Below are 20,996 nucleotides of genomic sequence, written 5' to 3'. Positions count from 1 at the left end.
TGCAGGGGAATGAAGTGGCAGATCTCAGTAAATAATATAGAGGGAGTATTGATGTAATGATCCAAAGTCTGCTCAAAATGGGTGAAAAAGCCCTTTAAAGCCATAATCTTGTGTGCTTGTCTACTAAAAGTAAGGAATATATCAAAAAAGATGGTATTCAGAAAACTGACGGTTACTTTAATACACATCTTTATTCTTTAAGAATAAAATCAACACAATAGTTTTAATAATTCTTTCACTATATATTATTTTCAGTACATACACAGACAAAAATAGTTTTCAGCTTTTTTTCGGTGTATCATCAGATGGCTTATATGTTTGTATTCGTGCCACTGGGGTTTTTTGATCAAGTGACATGTTGCACGCTCTCATTCAGTTGGAGCGCTCAGCCTTTCTCTCCATCCTCTGTGTCTCGGTGCCTCTCTGCTTCAGCCACTCTCCGCTTCTCTTCACCTCTAGACTTTGCCTGGTGGGACCAAACAAAGGCTTGTTTGGTATAATGTAAAGCCATCGGGGATAAATGGGTGTATTTAAAGTTTAAAAAAAAGGCCAATGGTTGAAGCTAGCTCGAGGTCAAAAGTTGGACATTGTAAGAAATAAGGCAATTTGCTTTGTTTCCTGGAGTAAACTAAAATCCAGCAGTTAACTCCTGCTCATATGTTCTGTGGATTAATGGAGACTGTTTACTGGTTTTAAAGGAAAGCTTGTAGAGGGGTCTTTTCTGCTTAAGGGCAAGAAAATTGCTGTCGTAGTTATGTTTAAGTTTGAGTGTAGATGAAATAGGATTGAGGCAGAATTGATGTTTCTCACGCAAACCGTCTGCCTGTGATCTCTGATGCTGCACATGTGTGCACTTAATTTTCTCACAGTGCACTGCTTTATTCCTCAAATATCCAACTTGCTTTTTAACTTTTCTTTTTAAAAATCACAACAACGAGGACTGATCTGAGAAGTATTCAGTATAATGCTTTAATGTTCGCATTATGCTTTACTTTTTTAGCATAAATGCAAAAAACTCTGATTGCAGGAGAATGCACGGTCAGAGCATGCCACATGTGCTAACCTGGATTTTACTATTTTTTTGTGTTAATCTAAAAGCTACTTAAAGCAATACGTTTAGCTTGCAGCGACAGCTTCCAGCTGTAAACACAAATCATGCATTAAAATTTGATTTCATGGCAAATGCAGCTTCACTCTGGGTCCACAGGCATTAGTCCAGAAAGTCTTTTAAGTCTTGCAAGATGCAGCGTGCTTAAAACTTTAGCTGGATTTAGAGGGGAGTACCTTCTTTTGTTACAGGGTATGGAGGAGGAGGGGGGAAGAGTTTTAGGCTGGATTGTCAGAAAAGGAACAGTGAAGAAGGGCATCCAAGGAGAGGAAGATTAGGTAAAAGTCATCAGAGGAAATAGAGATTAGAGGGAAAAGGGTGGGAGACATCGCCATGGATTAAAAAAAAAAAGAGGTAACAGGTTAAATGTTAAAATACATTTAATTGGGAGGAAAATTATTTTGAAACCATCACTCCTAATTTCACTTTTGTTCATTAAAAAGGGAAAATACAGGAGAATGTAGCTATTCCCAGTTTCTGGCTACAGTGTGTTGCAGCATCATGTTTATGTTTCATTCATAGATTTAATCTGATCTGCAGTAAGTAATGTGCAACATGATCATTTTTAAATTACAAACAGCTGTCCCGTGAGACTAATACTGCACATTTCCTGGATCATGAATCATGAATATTTCCAAATATTTGTTACCCTGCGTGTAAAGGAGGCAGAAAAATGGAACAGCGTTTCTCAAGAAGGTCTTACCGTCCAGATATGTGCGAGCCACAAATTTAAGAAGCTCATCGAGAAGAATGACTGGGATGGAAAGCTTCAGCACGACCATCCACTGCTCCACGTTCAAGTGAGTGAGCTTGAAGATCATCTGTGAATCAGAGCAGTGGCATGTTAAAACTAATGAACGCCACTAAGCTGGAGCTTATTTATCTGTCAAACCTGAAATACACGTGTTTCTTCTTCAGTGTTGTAGTTTCTCTCAGTTATATGTGCAACTAGCATTTAAGCAATGAAACTGGGAGAGAGGAAATGTGTGTGTGGAGATATAAATGGAGATGTGCGCTGTGTTGCATGAGGCCAGACTCACGGGCAGGGGGTCGATGTAGATGATCATGAAGTGAAGGGACATGGAGAGGCTCATGGCAGCCACCAACCAGCCGTTGCTCCAGGGGGGCATGCGCACCAGAGACTGGTTCTCAGACAAGCTGGTGTAGAGGGAGCAGGGATGTGGGGGAGGAGAGGAGGAAGGCAGAGCGGATGGGGTACGTTAATGCAGACTGAAAATGTAAAAGGGCGTGAAAAAGTGTATGTGTGGAGGCGACTGCATAGTAATGTGTTTGCAAAGTGCTTCATTGTCTCCTTATTATAACTACGGGAGCTACGACACAGCTTTCATGTTTGGAAAAGGTCAAAATGAATGAAGCCTTTATTTGTCACTTGCAGTTGCCTGCAGCGAAATTGGACCTTTTCCAAAATGAACCCGTCAGCTTCTATTTTTCTTTTTTAAAGTGGACCTCATTTGAATTTTACCTCTGTTTGTGACAGTTTAGTCAGTGCTCAATCCTTTAAGAGTAGCTGATGGATAAATAAGAGCCTGAAAAAAGCATGGGAAAGGGATCTAGGGCGTACAATGGATGAAGGTACATGGGATTCTATATTGTCGAACAATGGATTATACATTAGGGAAGCCAGGGGGAAATTTATTCAATACAAAATTCTTAACAGATACTATTATACTCCTTCAAGGCTGTATAGAATGGGGATTGGTAGAGATGACTTGTGTTGGAAATGCCAACAAGCCAAAGGTACTCTGATACATGCCCTCTGGGAATGCCCGCTGGTTTTTCCAGTTTGGAACACTGTACTGAATTATTTGCAGGGGTGGACACTTTGTAACCTACCCAGATCACCTAAATTATGTCTACTAGGAGACAAAGTAGAGGTGCTGCAATTAAATAAACACCAGTTAAGAGTGTTAAGTACTGCATTGATAACATGTGCCCGTATCATTTTGGAACACTGGAAGGACTCCCATACTCCAACGCTTAAAATGTGGAAAGAAAGAATGATTGGGAATGTTGCGTGCGAAAAGATGTTGGGAAAGTTACATCATGTGACGGAAGCTGCGGTGGAACAGTGGGACAATTTTCGCACCTACATGTCTACCTGACTTGGACATTTGAGCTTAATACAACAGATGTTAAAACCTCACTGTTTTTGTTTTGTTTTGTTTTTTTTGTTTGTTTGCTTCTTGCTTTTGGTTGCTGCATCTTTGTATTTGCTGTTATAAAATGCAAAATCTAATAAATACTTGAATTATATATATAAAAAAAGAGTAGCTGATGGAAATATTTTTATATACACTAAAAATGGAAAAAGGTTGACTGAAGATTTAATTTGACCTCACTGTCTTTTTTTTTATATTTGTTACAGTTACATGTTTCAGATCATCAAACAAATTTTAATATTATACAAAGATAACCTGAATAAATCCTGCAGGACTCCCTTTCCCGCAGTTCTTTAGATGTTGTTCTGGGTCATTAGTGCACTCTTGCAGTAATTTTAGTAGGTTGGTCACTCTGGAAAAAGTTCATAATAAATTTTCTTTATTTGTAGATAATGGCACTCGCTACTACTCAGCTACCATAAATTATTGTAACTTATTCGGATAGCCACACTGTTTTTATAATTTGGACCAATTTGCACATAATCTGTGCACCACCACAGTGGGTTTAAGCCCAAACAAACAATCCTGACATTTAAAATGTTGGTAGTTTGTCAGTTTAATCTGTAAATAGCAGATTATATATAATTCAAGAAGAAGAAGAAACTTTTAAGCGCCTTTATTTCCAAGGGGGTTGCCACAGCAGATAACTCTATTTGATCAGGCAGATTTTTATGTCGGATACCCTCTGAGGGATTTGTATCTTCTCCTGGGATTGAACTGGGAATCTTTTGCTTGTTGGATGAATGAATAGTTAATGCCACATTTCTGTGCTTGAATTGAAACTGAACATCTTCACTTCAATAACTTCCAAACTATTTGGTTTGGAATCCACTGTTATGGTTACAAAGGCAAAACTACAAAAACTGGTGCCAAAGTCCAAACATTTAATGAACTGGTGGCACATTTGACTACATCATAGTTTTCAGGTGGATGCACCCACAATGCCTTTCGGGTTCACAGTGTAGTCAGACCTGTTCAGAGCGTTGCACATCTCAATGGTGACCAGTACAGACAGAGCCATGGTCATTGGTGGAGCAGACTCAAATACCTCACAGTGGACACCATCAAAGTCCTCATTTTCCTCACTGCACTGCATGAAGTGAGACTGATGGAGAGAAACAAACATAAATTGCCTTTTTTTTAAATTTATTTCAGCAACGCTTTTGAAAGAGGCTAAGATGGTTCTTTATGTTTGAAAAGATCAGCTGTAATTTTACACAAGGAGTCTCAGGAGTATTTTAGAAGAAAAGTTCTCAAATAAGATGATTTGATACTAACCAGCTGGTGGAAGGTGACCATTGGACCATCATCACTGTACAAGAACCACCAGGCAGCTGCTGCCACTGTTGCAGCTCCAACATAGCCTGGAAGAAGTATTACAAAACATATGCCCATGAAAACTATGAGTCTACATTTGAAGTCTTGAAGATGATTGGTGTGTTATGCCATGTTGCGATAAATCTTTGAAAAACTCTACTGAAGGAAGCTGCTGGTTGTGTCTGCAGTATCAGTATATACCTCCAATGGCCAGATATCTAAAGAAGAGCCAGCCAGAGATGAGGGGCTCTTTGGGGGAGCGGGGGGGTTTGCCCATGATGTCCAGGTCAGGTGGGTTGAAGCCCAGTGCGGTGGCAGGCAGACCATCAGTCACGAGGTTGACCCAAAGAAGCTGGACGGGGATCAGAGCCTCAGGAAGACCGAGTGCAGCAGTCAGGAAGATACTGAAGAGGTGAAAAAAACAGAATTCAATCTTTCTCCTAGTTTTAAGTTTTTTCTTATGCAGGACAAGAACTCACGTTGAACTTAAGTGTCAGTTAAGTGAAGCGTAATGCGCTCACCAGACGACCTCGCCCACATTCGAGGAGATGAGGTAGCGGATGAACTGCTTCATGTTGTTGTAAATGGCTCTGCCCTCCTCAACAGCAGACACAATGGAAGAGAAGTTGTCGTCAGCCAGGACCATCTCAGAGGCAGACTTGGCAACGGCAGTGCCAGAGCCCATGGCGATGCCAATCTCCGCCTTCTTCAAGGCGGGGGCATCGTTCACTCCATCACCAGTCTGGGTGATGGGTCGAGGTGAAATGGGAGGAACAGCATGTTAAACTTGTCACATCAAGCACAATAAACTCATCAAACGTTCATTTCTTTTCTCCTCACCATGGCTGTAATCTCATCAAAGCCTTGTAGGAACTCGACAATCTTAGACTTGTGGGCTGGTTCAACTCTGGCGTAGCAGCAAGCCTTTCGAACGGCCTTCTTCTGGTCATATGGAGCGAGGTCATCAAACTCACGGCCGGTGAAGGCCTTGCCTGTGACATCCTCATCCTCAGTGAAGATGCCAATGCGGCGGCAGATGGCCACAGCCGTACCTTTGTTGTCACCTGGAGTGGTCGGGTTGGGGGACAGAAAAGGTCAATCTTTGCTCCATTTCTTTTAAAATTAGACTGCTGATCTGCATCTGATATGTATACTGACCAGTGATCATGATGACACGGATACCGGCAGCCTTGCACAACTCAATGGAGCTCATGACTTCTTTCCGAGGAGGGTCAAGCATACCAACGCAGCCAACAAAGGTCAGGTCCGTCTGGGAATAAGAAAGAAAGGTTTGAGCTACAGCTGAGCAAGAAATGAAATGCTCAAGTCTTCCATTAGGGACTACAGTGACTTAATGTTTTTGTTTTCACTCTCCAACCTCGTAGTCTGCAAACTTTGTTGAGTCCTCCAAGTTCATCTCCTCCTTCCTCAGAGGTGTGTCACATGTGGCCAGGGCCAAACAGCGGAGGGTGTCGCGCCCGGTGCCCCATTCCTTGATGACTGACATGATGTGGTCTTTCACCGGGCCAGTCAGCGGTACACGGTTAGTACCCACACGAACATAAGTGCAGCGGTCAATAACTCCCTCTGGAGCACCCTGAAGACAGGAAATGCAATCATTCGTTTGTGAATCTTAAACGTCAAATTGTCACTTTTGGAGCTTTTTCAGAACAACTTTTTCAAGTATTATTTTCATCTTTGGCTGATGTTCCACGCTCACTTTGACGAACATCTTGTTTCCCACAGGTGCTTTGGCCGACTTAGCAGGACAGCAGTAGACTGACATGGACTTTCTGTCTCTGGAGAACTCCAGGGTGAACTCCTTTCTCATCAGATGCTTGATAACCTGTCAGAAAGTGAAGGGAGGAAGGTGAACTGGAGAAACCTCAAACCAGGCCCTGCATATTACACATAAACATTTTAAATATTGCACCTGCCATACAGTTGTTGCTTCTTCTTCTTTTGGCTATCTGGGAGCTTTTATGTATCAGAATATAATAAAAAGTTAACTGGTCCCAATCCTAAAATGATTTAAACTCAAAGTCAGATGAAAAACGACACAGCGCTTAGTGTCATTATCTGTGTCAATTTTTATTATCCTGCTAAGGCTCAGACATCATCATACTTTAAGTTGATATGGGAAACTTGTTAGCTCATTTATGTGTTCATATTTCATGCTGCAACATGGCAAACCAATATATTTAATTTCAATATTGACTCACTTTGAAAGATTTTTTACTTTTAAAGCAAATGTCATGTAGGTTAGTAGGCTGACTGTATAAAGAGTAACTTGCTACATACTGTTTCAGATATTTGACAGACTTACGGAACAGCAAGCGTTTGCTCTCTCCACCTTGGACAGGCTGCGCACTTCAGTGTTGAACACATTCATCTTCTCCACCAAACAGCACAGGGCCGTCTCAGTGGCCTCACCCACCTTCTCATAAATGCCCTTGGACTGCATCAACGAGACAAGGAGTTCATTAAAAATTGCTAAGTGCATTTTAAGAAGGCTGTTCAGCGGAAGCATAAACTCCTCCTCCACAGACCTCGTTGTAGTCCAGAGAAGAATCATTGCACAGTGCGCAAATAGTTGCCAGCTCAACCAATCCGTCATACTGTCCGCACTTCACAAACGCACCATTCTTTGTTCTGGTCAAAAGAGACACAACTCGTTAGTTTTGTTTGGTTTTTAGGCTGTTTATGGCAGCCGTGTGCTGATTCTGTCTCTTACACTTCTCCCTCAGGGGTGTACTTTGAGCCCGAAATGTCAAACTGACAGAGGGAAACGCTGTCGCCTTCAACTTTATCGATGACGAACATCTGCGTGGAAACATGGCAAAAAACGACATTTTATCAGATCTCCTTTTATTTGAATGAAAACGTACGCAGGCTTATTTGTGTGTACCCACCTTGGTCACACACATCTGGTTGGTGGTGAGGGTGCCGGTCTTATCGGAGCAGATGACCGAGGTGCAGCCCAGGGTCTCCACAGAAGGCAGGCTTCTGACGATGGCGTTCTTCTTGGCCATACGACGTGTTCCCAGCGCGAGGCAAGTGGTGATGACAGCAGGCAGGCCTGTGACGGGCAGTGGGAGAACTTAATCAGAGAAGCCCTGAACAAATTGAACTGCTTTAAAGCAAGAACGAGTTGAATGCTGGACAAAACTTGATTGAACTTCAGAGATGAGGACAAATGTTGGATTAAAAAACAGCTGGAGTTGCCACTTGGCAGGGTGACAATAGTGGGGGTCCCTGCACAGACCTTAACACATCAGCTGGACCGCATCCAGAATACTGTGCTCTCCAATGCTATTCCTAAGGGAAGGGCTGGTATGAGTCATTCAGCACTCCGGCACATGGAGGGTGATCTGCGTTCACATTCTTGGCAAAAACAATGGTGTGGTCAAGGTCTGGAGATTGTCCAGTTTAGTGACATTATCGCAGCATCTATGTGTGCATATTATGTTGTTCTTTTGGCATCATCAGGTTGTGCTCTCCAGTTAACTTTGGCACAATTTACAGCTGACTGATGGGGAAAATGTCCCCATCATCAAAATGAGAATGTTCTTGCCTCACAAAGAAGATAGTATATGAAAGTTCAAATGTTTTACTAAGAGTTGAATTCAAGGAGGTTTTGTCTACACAAGCTTTAATCTCACATTTTTATTTTCAATTTAATAAAAGGGCTTAAAACTAGTGTGCAAATCAGAGATGTACTGGTCATCAGCTGCTTTCTGAGGCATACACCTGTTTCTGTCAGTTCTAATCTGGTCCTTAACTTTGAAAACTCAGCTTAAGAGGCTCATGGAGAGTCTCCAAAGCCTTCTGCACTGTCTGCTGGATAGGGAGTGGCAAGAACCAGCTAATAGCCAAGGCAGCTTTATTTGGAAGGTTGTTAGTGCCTGATTCAGGGTCCTATTTACAACCATTAAGACTGAACAACGCTCTGGACTTTAAAGGGTTGGTAATTCGGAAATTTCCATCTAACATTTTCATACAATAAAAACTGAACTGAAATGAGCAAACTTGCTCTGAAAACTAATACATACTGATACATACATACGCTACGATCATTATAGTAAGAGAAGGGTACTTTTATAAACTGCTAAACATGCAAAGCTATTATAGTGGATACCTGAATAAAACTCTTACATGGAAATTTTCAAATTACCGACCCTTTCAAACTCCAGAGCATTGCTCAGTCTTAATAAGAAGAACATGAATGAAGGTGTCTTATTTATTCCTTTTCATATGCAAAAAAGATTACTTAACAAAAACACTTTTGAACAGACTGGAAGCAGCGTCACAGATGAGCTACATGACGTGAATGTTTCATGGGGTTGAGCAATCAAATAGAAGTTAATCCCGGGGGCTTACCTTCAGGAATAGCAGCCACAGCCAAAGCCACAGCAATCTTGAAATAATAGATAGCGCCGCGGATCCAGGAGCCTCCATGGACGGGGTCATTGAAATGACCGATGTTGATTATCCACACGGCCACACAAATCAGGGAGATGACCTGCAGGACAAGCAGCAATAGGGGCACGTGGATGACATTAGTTGTAATTTTCAGTCTCAAGCCAGCAATATTAAAATGTTTAAGACATGACCAATTAACTATTGCAGACAAAACAATCTCTGAAACGCTGCCCGTCTCACCCACCTTTGAGAGCTGCTCTCCAAACTCGTCCAGTTTCTGCTGCAGAGGGGTCTTCTCCTGCTCGGTGGCAGCCATCTGGTCGCGAATCTTGCCGATCTCGGTAGAGACACCAGTCGCAACAGCAATGCCAGTGGCTTTACCGGCAGCAATGTTGGTGCCCTGAACAGAGATTCGAAAGAGAGTGACATGACTACTGGAAAGATGGATGGAAAATCTGGACCTGAAATACACAACTATGAGGCAGCCAGTAAACTCAGAAGCGATGACTGAAGGGTTAAACATAATGAGTGTGGTAAGATTTTGTTTTGACACTACTCATCCTCATCATGAGGTCAAATATGTATTCTTTATTATAATTTGGTTTATTAATAACTTCAAAAGCGCAAATGATTTTTTTAAACAACCTAATATGAATTTTGTGTAGTGTTAATTACAAAGGGTACGTATCTTAACACAATCAGTTGGTGAATATATAAACAATACCATATAATTGCTAGCCAATGGCATGCTAATGCTAATGCAGAAATGCCTTAAACCTAGGGGGACTACTATGAGAAAACAGCGCTGCTGCTCACTTGATTGGTGACCTTTGTTAACATTTTCTTGATGAGTTAATGGTCTCAATCTGCGGGTTGCTTGTTCAGTATAATGTAGCAAAGAAAAGTACAGTCCCATTCATAATAAAGCAGACAACAAAGCAGGCTGTGTTCTTGGTTTCCCACTCAAATCTAACCCTTTGTTATTCTGCATTTAGTTTACCAGATATTCAGCAGAGTGTCCAGCTTTTCTGGTAACTAAATTTACTTTGACTTATTACTTACTTATTTTTGTGGGTTTTTTTTCCAGTTTGTAAAACTAGCATCCAAATAATTCTGAGAATGATTACCGTATCCATGTTGCTAAACAAGCTAGCAGTACACTGTAGCAATGTGTATTTATTGGTTCTACAGTCTCTTATAGATAAGAGTACATCCAATATCGGTAGATAGATATCTATAGAGGCTTCATGACAGCAAATAACAAACATGCACATGTCTTTTGATTGATGTTATACATATAATTTTTTGATACAACCACTGGCTATGAAGGAAAAATATGTATTTCCCCAGTGATTGCTAGGGTTATGGTTGTGAGCAGATTGCAGTGATTACTTGTAGTTTGCATGGAAGACACCAACTTGTCTGCAAACACTTGCTAACTAGCTGAGCGGTAGTGAAACTTGAGAAACTGCAATGCAAATCAGACTATCTGCATTCAAAGTAAATGTTGTACCTCAGTGCTGCAGCCAACGTTTTTTGAAAAGGCGCAACTTTTACACTGAAAGCAAATGGTCTCCACTTCTAATTTGTGTTACACTTTTCAGTTTCACTGCCGCTCAGAGTATAGTCAGTGCAAACTATGAGCCTCTGTAGAAATCTGCTAGTGGCCAAGAAGGGAAGGAAGTAGCAAGGAAGTTTTGTATGGAGTATTCTCTGACCAGTTTTCACCAACTGGTTTTTGTGAGTTTTCTATACTTTTTCCCCCTCAAAAAATCAAAATACATTGCACAATACCTTTCAAAGTAACAAATTGCAAAAAATATGTTTTGATGTAGCAAATATGACGCAAATTAACCTCCTAGGACCTGGCATCCACATATGTGGACATCACATTTTGGGTTATTTAGACTAAAATACTCAATTTTGCTCTATATGGGCCTGATATCCACTTATGAGGACATTATACTGCTACTGTTCTATCACAATTTGACATGATGTCCTCATATGTAGCTCTAATTTTTCTTAAAAACAAAAATAAGGTAAAAAAAAAATCGGATAATTCTTTGTTTTTACATTCGTCAGGCCCCAATATGCCCAAATATCAAAGAGAAATTAAAAATGCATGTCGTGGAAGAGTTTGGGTCTTAGGAGGTTAAAATTAATATATACAAATTAATATTGCATTTAAAAAAATGCCACAAGGTTAAATAAAGACTCAATTGTGCTGGAAATTTGAATTTTCTGACAATTATTTCAGGGTTCAGGCTTTAAAGGGTTGACGATCAATTTCAAGGCAACTGGCCTCAACCTACACATTTTCCTTAGCGGCCAGGAGTTGCTCAGTTTCTAGAGTGGACTCAAGTGACTATGTCCATTTTTTATATATAGTCTAGATGCCAGCATGCTACCAGACTGATATTAGCTTGGTATTTTCTACAATGGCTGTATTTGAACGATTGTTAAATATAGTCTCTGGTAAAGTGTGTTAGCTAAAGTATAGCAGTGTATCAGTTTCTGTCTGTTTCTGTCTGTTATAGACATGAACCATGTAAGTGAATAAAGGATCTAATGCTACTGCAGCGATGTAATAAAAGAACATCTTTACAAAAAGAAAATCTAAAGAAAATGTTTATCTTCCATTTATGATAGAGCAATAGACAGTGATTGGAAATTACCTTAACTATGGGACAGTTTTTGATGCAGACACAGTATCAAGACCCCTGCAGGTGTTGAATTAACCGAATCAGCCATTAATTTAATTACATAGGTTCTTTTTCTATTCTGAAATGTCAAAACTGGCTCATGAAGTAAGAGTTAATTGCTTAAGCAGCACAGATCACGAAGTCAGCATGACGGTGATAATGAAGTGCCACCCGTGCTGACATCCAAAATGACGTCCAAAATTTCTCATCATGGTTTTCCCAACAATGACATGCAAAATGTCTGCTGTAATGGTTATTTTCATGGAATAATGAGGTCAAATTGGAAGTTAAATCAGTCAGCAGGTGGGTTTTGAGATGTCCGATTGAAATATAAAGGTCAAGGAGAGGAGAAAGCAGGAAAAAGACTCACAGAGAACAACATGTTCTTCTTGTCCTGGTTGACAGCTCGGGGGTCTGGGACTGGATCTGTGTGCTTGATCACGCTGACAGACTCACCTGCAGAGATGAGCGGTCAGGGAAGGCGACAGAAATTAGAAAAATTAATTAATTAATTAATTAATTCTTTGTCTGTGACAAAACACATACCAGTAAGAATGGACTGGTCCACACGCAGGGTTGTAGATTTGATGGAGATGATCCTGATATCAGCTGGCACTTTGTCACCAACTAGTGTTCACGTAACAAACACATACACAAAAGCAGGCCCTTCATTAACATTTGTTTCTTTAGTGATTTATTGGTTTGGCAGTATTACAGTGCAAAGACAATCTGACTGCAGTGTGTTACAGCTGGCTGGAGGAGGTGGGGAGGAAGGGGGGCTGGTTTTAGCACTCTGGATGGATAGTGTTGTTGTTGAAAACCGATACCACAGTAAGAGTCAGAGGGAGAGGGAGACCTTGGGGAGATCATGAAATGAAAAGAACAGGTGTACAGCAAACAGAGGGGAGAGACAGAGGAGTGAGTGCTTATACTCAAGCTTATTCCTTCACTCACCCCCCAACTCCTTTTTCTCTGTCACTGCCTTATAAGGGGCCATGTTGATTTTGAAGGACAGTCTTGTATTCACACACTTGCAAAGTTGAGAAGTTCAGATTTCAAACACTTGAATTTAAATGACACATTCCCAGACAAGGTTTTGGAATTTGACTAGAACCAGCTTATCTTTGGGGAGTTATCTCATCTTAATTCTGATCACATTTATGGATTTTCAGTGGCTGGATGGGCTTTGAATAAACACAGCAGATAAAGCTTACCAGAGACCTCCACTACATCCCCAGGAACGATCTCCCTGGCCTTGATTCTCTGCACGCTCTTCCTGTCTGACCTATAAACTTTCCCCATTTCAGGCTCGTACTCCTTCAGGGCCTCGATGGCGCTCTCTGCATTGCGCTCCTGTTTCAAACATGCACACAGAGCAAACACATAATCATTCCGGCTCCTTGATGTTCGAGTCCTTTGCATGATAGTTGTCAGCGCTGTGACATGTTAAAGGTCAGTTTTTAGATAGATAAAAAGGCTTTAATCAAAAGATCATTATTTTAAAAAGATGCTCAGTACATTTTTTAAATGACCTGAATAGAAATGTATTTAAATATAACATATTTTGATATAATAACAAAAAAAAAAAGCTTAACAAAGTCTTCAGGCAAAGTGTCCTTGGCGAGTTGCCCCAATGCATGAATGAAACAGGGTAAGTGTTTGGGTGTGCGTTAGATAATGTGTCCAGAATGGGAAATTGTGGAGTTATTTAGTCAAAGAAGAGCTTGGTGTGCATGTGTCCACATCACCTTGTTGGTACAAAAATACTATTTTATGCCATTGAAACTGAGTTATCATATTTTTTACAGATAAAACTTAAGAAACAGGAATGTATGATGTGTGATGTGACGGGCTGCTAGTAACAAAGTGACAGTTAAAAATTGGTTCAGCTCTTGAGATAGGTGCATAACAAAATAAAAAAAAAATCATCCCTGAAAATGGTCACGTACAAGGACAGGACTGAAAATTATTGTAAAAGCAAAATAAATTTCAAAGAAAAAAAATTAAAAGACCTTCGAAAGCACAGAGAACTGTTGCTTTAAAACATTTTAAGAAACTCTGGCATCTTAGAAGCAAAATATAAATGAGAGGTAGCTCTAAAGGTGGGTAAAAATAAGTGAATGAATTAAAAAAAAAAATCCTGTATTTTCTGTATGTGTTTGATTTTATGTACATTCCTAAAGCAAAAGTTGTCTTTGTTGCCTTTGTTGTAGTCCCACATTTTCAGCCCTGTTTCCTGTTTCCTGTGCCTGTTATTAAAAGAAACTCACACAGGCGTCAGTGGATTCAAATCCCAAACCTTTTTGGTATGAGCCTTTTTAGCCTTTTTTTCATAGTTTTTTTGAGCACCCAAAGTTGCTGTGGCAGATAATCATCAGGCACTGGCATTAGTAATGAGGGATAAGGTGGCTGATACCAGTGACTGACTGATAGTTGAAGGCATTGTTTTCCATTATCATGAGGTTTTCCTGATGTTTGTATTTTATTAAAGTCCATCAGCTTAAATAATCTAATTTAAAGAGAGGTTGTGCAACCATACTTTTGCAGGACTTGTGCTGCAGCAGGTTGAAGTCCCTAAATTCAACATGATGAACAAGAGACGACTGTGAGCTTTTCGAAGTTGTTTCTTGTTCGTCATGTTGAATTATTTCCCAGTAAAAGCAGACGGCACAGAGAAGTCAGACAGCCTGATGTCCGCTTCAGTCTGTGGTTTCTTCCAAGGTTGCCCCCGACTGCCTCAAAGTGTAAAGCCCAACTTATGCCAGCTGCCCTCCCTCTCTCCATTCTCCTCCTCATCCCCCATGTGTGAATCCTTGTGCATAGTTTCCAAATGACTGCCGCAGGGTTGATATGAACCTCTCAACCACACACGCACAAAACGCAAGCCTGCGGTAACGTGATCGTCCCTCTGTATTTTTACTGAGGATTGCAAAGTGTGGATTGTAACGCAGCAGTTTGAACCTTCAAGGCAGGAACGGGACCCGGTCCGTGGCCTCTCTCCACGCGCCCTGTTGGCTTAACCTTTCACCTTTTCACCTCCTGTTTACGTCATGCCTCTCTTTCTGGCTTTGCTTGATCTTTGAGATCTAAGGAGCGTGTGTGCTCTCTGTAAAGGACACAAGGCCTGAGCAGGCCGCCGATGTGCGTGATTTATTGGGCGTGACTGTTTCTAAGTATAAGAGTCTATTTAGGTGTGTGTATGTGGGCAAAAGACAGTATTCAGGAGCAGGTATGTGGCCTTGGGATTGCAGTTGTTTCTGAATATGTGTGTGTGTGTGTGTGTGTGTGTGTGTGTGTGTGTGTGTGTGTGTGTGTGTGTGTGTATTTATGCGCGCTCACTGACCTGCCACACTCCAACAACAGCATTCGCGATGAGGATGAGGAGGATGACAAAGGGCTCGACAAAAGCAGTCACAGTTTCTTCTCCTTCCTCAAACCAAGCCAGCACCTGAGACAGTCACACACAGACAGAGTACAAAGTTGAAGGAGCTGTTGTTTAAAATTAGACGATGAGACATTGAAATTGTCAAAATTAAACCCTTAAAATTCTAATTATGATGAAACTTTATTTCTAAAAAAACAAAAAACCCTAAAATTTCCATGAGGAACAGTTGACTAGCAGATCTTACGCTCAAAATCCAGGGATCACAATGGCAGAATAGTAAACTCTCATAATTGACCCTTAAATTACAACAAATATTTAGCATTTGTACTTAATAAATTAGTTAAATGAATCTATTTTATTTCTTTCTCAATCACTGTTCAAACATAAATTTTAAAGGAGTGTACAGGAAAGAAGTATCTACCTTTTTTGCAAAATACATGGGAAATTAAATTAACCTACTTCATTGGCCCATGCCACAACAAATACAGTGTACTTACAATGTAAGATGGGGAAGTGGAATTAATTCCAAAAAACAGTATAATTTCTCCCCACAGCTTAGGTACTACTAAATATTACTTATACATGACTTAAAGTTACTGTCACCATAATAATTTGTAATAACCTGACTTTTTAACCCGCATTTTTAGTGTACCTCTCATTTGTAGGTCAATATAATTATACTGCAATTTCTAAGAAAATATTTAATTACAAGGGAATTACATGCTGAGTCATTGGCCACATTATAATGTGTTATAAAAAATACACAATATCTGTAAAAAACAAACAAACTCTAAGACAGTTTTCTTTATCTTTTACAGAGGTGCCCGTTCATCACGCTGACACTTTCCTCTCGAGTTAAAATGATACATTGTTACTATCGCTAAGCCCGTGATACAGAAGTGTCTTTACGTTTGTTGTGCACCTGTCGCTCAGGGTGAGAGTATTATCTTTTACTGCTGAGTAGCATAAACATAAACATATATTTGTCACGGCTCGGAGCTATTTCTGCACCGCTGTAGGATCAAATGACATTATTCTTTGTCACTGTTGCGCTGTACGCTATCCTATGTATGAAGTTCTCCACATGTGACTCTTTTCTAAACCTATATTCGCGCACGTGTGCGCCCCTGTGAGCGGGAGCTACACGTTACTGATGCTGGTGTGTTTCGGAAAGGCCTCTTGTTGACACTGACACAGATTAGTTGCAGGCCACCGGAGCACGGACCCAAGCGGAGAGAAAAGAGTAAAGCCCTCCCATCCTTCCTTTGTAGCATTTAGCATTTAGCTCAGCATCACAGTCTTCCTTGTTTTCCATTCACCTGCTTTTCATCTCACATGTTTTCTCACCCCCCCCCCCCCCCCCCTTTTTTTTTTTTTAAAGTAGGCTTGATTGCTTGCTCTCTGCAGTCTGTCTTCACTGTGCTTCTCTTCAAAGACACAATCGATCTCCAGACTGAGGGTCAGGGCCTGTCAACACCTTGTAGTGGTCAAGCATTCCTGTGTGTATGAATAGGATGACCATGTATTTGCAGTATTTAGTGTTCTCTCTTTTAGAAACCATATATGACTCTGAATCTATTGCGCTCATTTGTCATTGTAACAGACAATGCCATTGTGCAACCCAATCCCCAGCCCCCGCCCTCGTCTCTGTTTCTCACTCTCTCCTGCTGCTGCAAGCAATCCCTCGTTCCTTCCATCCCTGACCTTTGTCTAAGGATATAGTTTCTCGTCCTGGCTTGAGACTTTCTTAAAATAAAGGTCCTGCCATGCACATGCACTGCCACTCTCTTTTCGTCTTTCTCTTGTTCTCTCGCTATTTCACACGCAGCATGTCAGGCCTTCTAAGGCTATAGTGACAGCTGTAGAGGGAGCCCTGAGGGGAGCAATCGAAGATTAAAACAATGTGAAGAACCTAGTCGCCTTCACAAAGCTGCACTGGCGAGAGCAACAAGGAGGGGAGAGGGATTCCTCGTGTCAGTGAGAGTGGCTCTAAAGGTAATCTAATAACGTGATGATACAAATGATGTTTTGTCAGCTGAAGTGTGTGTGTGTGTTTGGTAAAGAGTCAAAAGACATGCAGCCCCAGATCCCAGACAAGCCCCCAATTATGTAAGAACAGGTTCATAAACAGTAACATAAAATTAAGACCTGAAAGGCAACAAAACGGGGGTGTTTAACTTCAGTTGCCACATATTCTTAAGTTTAAATTAGAGGTGGAGTCATCCACATGAGCATGGTTAGCTCTAGCTGCAAAAAAAAAAAAATGTTAACATCTTGATATAACTCTGGGATGTATTCAGCACTGGTAAACGAGAGAAAATGTACCTTAAGGATTGCTACACTGCTACACTCTGTTTCTCACAGTGTAAAGGAAATATGCCCACAAATGTTCAAGAAGGTTTCAGGCCTTCTCAGGTGTGAGCACCAAACGGACACTGTTGGACTTTTACTGTTCGGCTTCTGGGAACTGCAGAGCGTTGTAACTCAACACTGACAACTGCTGCTGTAGGACAACAAATGCTAACTAGACTTTCTAACTGCTCAACCTCAGCTTAATGCTAAATAACCCATCAAACATGTTTTCATATTTTGAGGCAAATCGGAAAATTATGCAAAAGAGTGAAAAGAAAACTAATTAAACACATGGTGTCTGAAGTATAGGAAGAGATTAGAGAATCTACTACATGTGGTGTCCATCACTGAAATTACAAACACAACTTTTACAAGCACTGCTGAGAATATATCCTGTTCATTAATTCGTTGTGTTAGCTAGTCTTCCTCTGCTTTTTCCATTTCCTTTTGAATGGATCTGGTGTTAGTAAATGTAAGATGGGGATGGAAGGGGCTCCTCTGCACAAATAGAAAAATACATATTTTCACTACAAGATAATAAAGAATGATTTTTGAACTTGTGCAAGCTCTGTGCATTGAACACTTCATGAATATTACATAAGTGGGTGCTTTGCATTGGATAAATGGATGGTCGCACAGGGGGTTGCATCATGAAACTCACAAAAGAGATGCAGGCTGCCAGTAGAAGGATTCTGACCAACAGGTCCTCGAACTGCTCCACCACCAACTCCCAGATACTTTTGCCTGATAAACACATTCAAATAAATAGACATAGCCCATCTATTAAATCAAATTCAGTATTTATACAGTGTTAAGAATTCCTGTTATTATACATGTAAGTCTGATAAACAAACCGGATTAAATGGAAAAGGCAGTGACTGTGATTTAGGTGAAAACACATATTTGATTAATGATGACTGACTCTTTGTTTTAATATCCTCCCACCACTTTGGGCTGCTCCAAAACCAGCAGCAAAGACTGTTGCTGCTTTAGTTTGAGTTCATTGCACAACAGATGTGGATACAATCCATTAGTTTCTTGAGCAGTGTGTGGTGTATATACATCATTACTATACTGGAGTCAGTAACAAGTGATAAACACACACACAAGGGAGCAGTCATGACAGGAAGTGAGAGGAACAGCTGTACAGGGATGTTAAAGGAAGCATGCAGGTGTGTAATGTTTCGGGTTGGCTCACCTTCCTCTGCTGGCAGCTCTGTTGGTGATGAGAGACAGAGAACATTAGTAAAGCACACCACTTACTACATTCGTTCTGATATTTGCAGAGTGAAACATGCAGCCAGGTCAATCGATTTGACCGTAAAACCATCAAGTACAAAATACACAGTATAAAGTAAACATTACATTGCACAATTTACACTTTCTTCACCAAACTGAGGCCCTGCTCCAATAAACAGTAACACTTTACTCCAAAATGCATTCTCAAAAAACATGATTCCCCTTCATTTTACTGAATGTAGAGGTAGGAATATTCATGATTTTCCAGTTCCTGTTATTTGAACCCTTAAGCCAAGCAGTAACGTGGGTACAGTTACATTCATGCCTATGCTTTCCCTGCTGTGATAAGCAAGAAAAACAGGCCTCTGATGCTTTCTTTATAAAGCTCAATGAGACTGTAAAAACTCAGCGAACTCCATCTGCTGAGACAAAAGTAAATATCTTGACTTTGAGTCAAAAAGGGACTCTCGTGCGCTCAGTTTCAAAATACAAACAAATTACCCCCAATCTAAACTAAAACCAGTAGCAGTTGTCAGGAACTTGACACCCTGAGGCACCTGCTCCACAAACATAACTCCTGCTTTGTGTCAGTCGGATAGTTTCCCTTAATTAGACCAGCATCACAAAGTCACACACAGCTTTGAAACCGACACTGCCGCTACTTGTCCTCCTTCACCTTCCCCTCCCATTTCCCTCAGTGTCTCTGCTCCTGCCATTTTATCTTGTTAACCTCCGAGGTACTCCGTACGTATGCCGCCTCTCATTCAAGCTAAATCTGATGCATGTGCTCCTGGACCTTCCCATCATGTCATTCACCATCATTTTCTACTGCTCTTTATTTCCACTCTGTATCAAAGGCTTCATCTAAGTGCTCCATCCATCCATCCATCCATCCATCAAGCCACCCATCCATCTTTTTGTTTCCCTCACCGTTGTAGCCATACTTTTCCAGGCTCTTCTTAACCTGCTCAGGTGACAGCCCGGTGTCTTCAGTGACGCCAAAGTAGGCCAGAACATCTTCCGACTCTTTGCTGTGTGCGTTCTCCATCCTCACTTAAACGGAGAGGCTTCGAGACAAAAGGGATAGAAAAAAATGGAGAGAAATTACAGCTGGCCAAACACTGAAACGTAAAACAAATGATGTGGAATTCTACCCACCACTTTCTTGAAGAGTGGGATTAGGATTAAAAACTGGCAACCCCCTGTGCGTTCACACTTGCTCTCTCTTTGCCCCCTCTCTCTCTCTCTCTCTCTCTCTGGGCTGTTGCTTTCCTCTAGGAGCCCTGGACCGACAGAAAGTGCAACCCTGCAAACTGTCCTCAAAAGTTTTATAGCGATGAAAAAGTTGCCCCATTGGTGCTTGTCCACCATGCACCCCCCTCTCATTGGATGAGAACGTCACAAATAGGTGGGCAGGGATGGTCCCTGTGGTAAAGAATAGGCAGGGGGGAGGGGGGGGGGGAGGTGGAGGGGGTAGAGGGGGTAGAGGGCAGCAACTGCAGAGGGGTCCCAGCATGCTGGAAATAAGATGTGCATAAGAGAACATGCATGGTTAGCATGGAGAGGCAACATAAAGACTGTCTGAATGGACACTGGTGGGCACGTGTATGTCCACATGTCTGTAGACACAGGTGGACACTTGTTCACTCAGTGAATGAACAAAGAAACGTAAAAGACACTGAGAGATGTCGACTTTTCAGCAGTGGAAAGCATATTTTGAGTACCTGATTTTTAAGCAGTTCCCAACTTTCAGATTTGGACTGCTTGGAGGCCCCTTGACTTGTTTCATTTGTTTTGAAAAATTTCATCTTCTTAAACATCTCAGTTGAGAAATTATTAAGTGGAGGAGATGAGACTGAAAACTAAAATTGAATGGTCATGCATCCCACCCTTCAAATAAAGCCCACAGTGTGATCCAAGCACGTGTACGTCTTCTACCAGCACGAGATCACCTAAAGCAAACTGATGCAAAGTGGTAAAATATCCAGTGGTTTGATGAATCAGAATCTTAGGTTGCTGATGGATATTTCAGAGTTCATGTTCTGTGTTAATACCGAGGTGCACCTGTTGATACATTTAATTAATTATTTAATCAATTGTGGCTTTTCAATATGCCTGCTCTGCACTATTTTCAATTAAATATAAGTTTCTACAGTTTGGTAATTAATATATTTTTATTGTCATTTTACACAGCCAACATTTTTTTTAAACTGGGCTAGATAATAAAGTTAAACCCATGTGTTTATGGAAAGTGTCACCTTTTCTTTTACTTTTACCTCTGTAAGGTAATC

The 20,996-nt window shown here is 41.0% G+C and overlaps 1 protein-coding gene across 2 annotated transcripts; it reads right to left on the bottom strand.

Annotated features, from left to right (window-relative positions):
* Positions 1 to 172: 172 nt before the first annotated feature.
* On the bottom strand, positions 173 to 20,011 carry atp2a1 (ATPase sarcoplasmic/endoplasmic reticulum Ca2+ transporting 1). Of its 2 annotated transcripts, none has more exons than XM_006807830.2 (25): positions 19,864 to 20,011; positions 19,636 to 19,772; positions 18,665 to 18,682; positions 18,128 to 18,210; positions 15,073 to 15,177; positions 12,944 to 13,082; positions 12,276 to 12,356; positions 12,100 to 12,185; positions 9,272 to 9,427; positions 8,986 to 9,127; positions 7,518 to 7,684; positions 7,340 to 7,428; positions 7,155 to 7,257; positions 6,932 to 7,063; positions 6,326 to 6,451; positions 5,984 to 6,202; positions 5,764 to 5,875; positions 5,446 to 5,669; positions 5,127 to 5,347; positions 4,807 to 5,009; positions 4,567 to 4,652; positions 4,260 to 4,393; positions 2,149 to 2,266; positions 1,812 to 1,929; positions 173 to 466 (listed from the first exon to the last, which is right to left on the bottom strand). In XM_006807830.2, the coding sequence occupies exons 2-25, from the start codon at positions 19,751 to 19,753 to the stop codon at positions 456 to 458; spliced, it is 2,991 nt and encodes a 996-aa protein (XP_006807893.2). In that variant the 5' UTR covers positions 19,754 to 19,772; positions 19,864 to 20,011; the 3' UTR covers positions 173 to 455. The 2 variants fall into 2 exon arrangements, with proteins under 2 accessions (XP_006807893.2, XP_087695815.1); XM_087839689.1 differs by lacking the exon at positions 173 to 466 and adding an exon at positions 1,273 to 1,331.
* Positions 20,012 to 20,996: the final 985 nt, after the last annotated feature.

Source organism: Neolamprologus brichardi, chromosome 4 (genome assembly GCF_056152115.1).
Source record: "Neolamprologus brichardi isolate AB-2024 chromosome 4, ASM5615211v1, whole genome shotgun sequence".
In the NCBI taxonomy this organism is placed as follows: Eukaryota; Metazoa; Chordata; class Actinopteri; order Cichliformes; family Cichlidae; genus Neolamprologus; species Neolamprologus brichardi.
The sequence above is the reverse complement of the archived record's forward strand: the minus strand, read 5'-3'. Positions and strand labels throughout refer to the sequence as shown.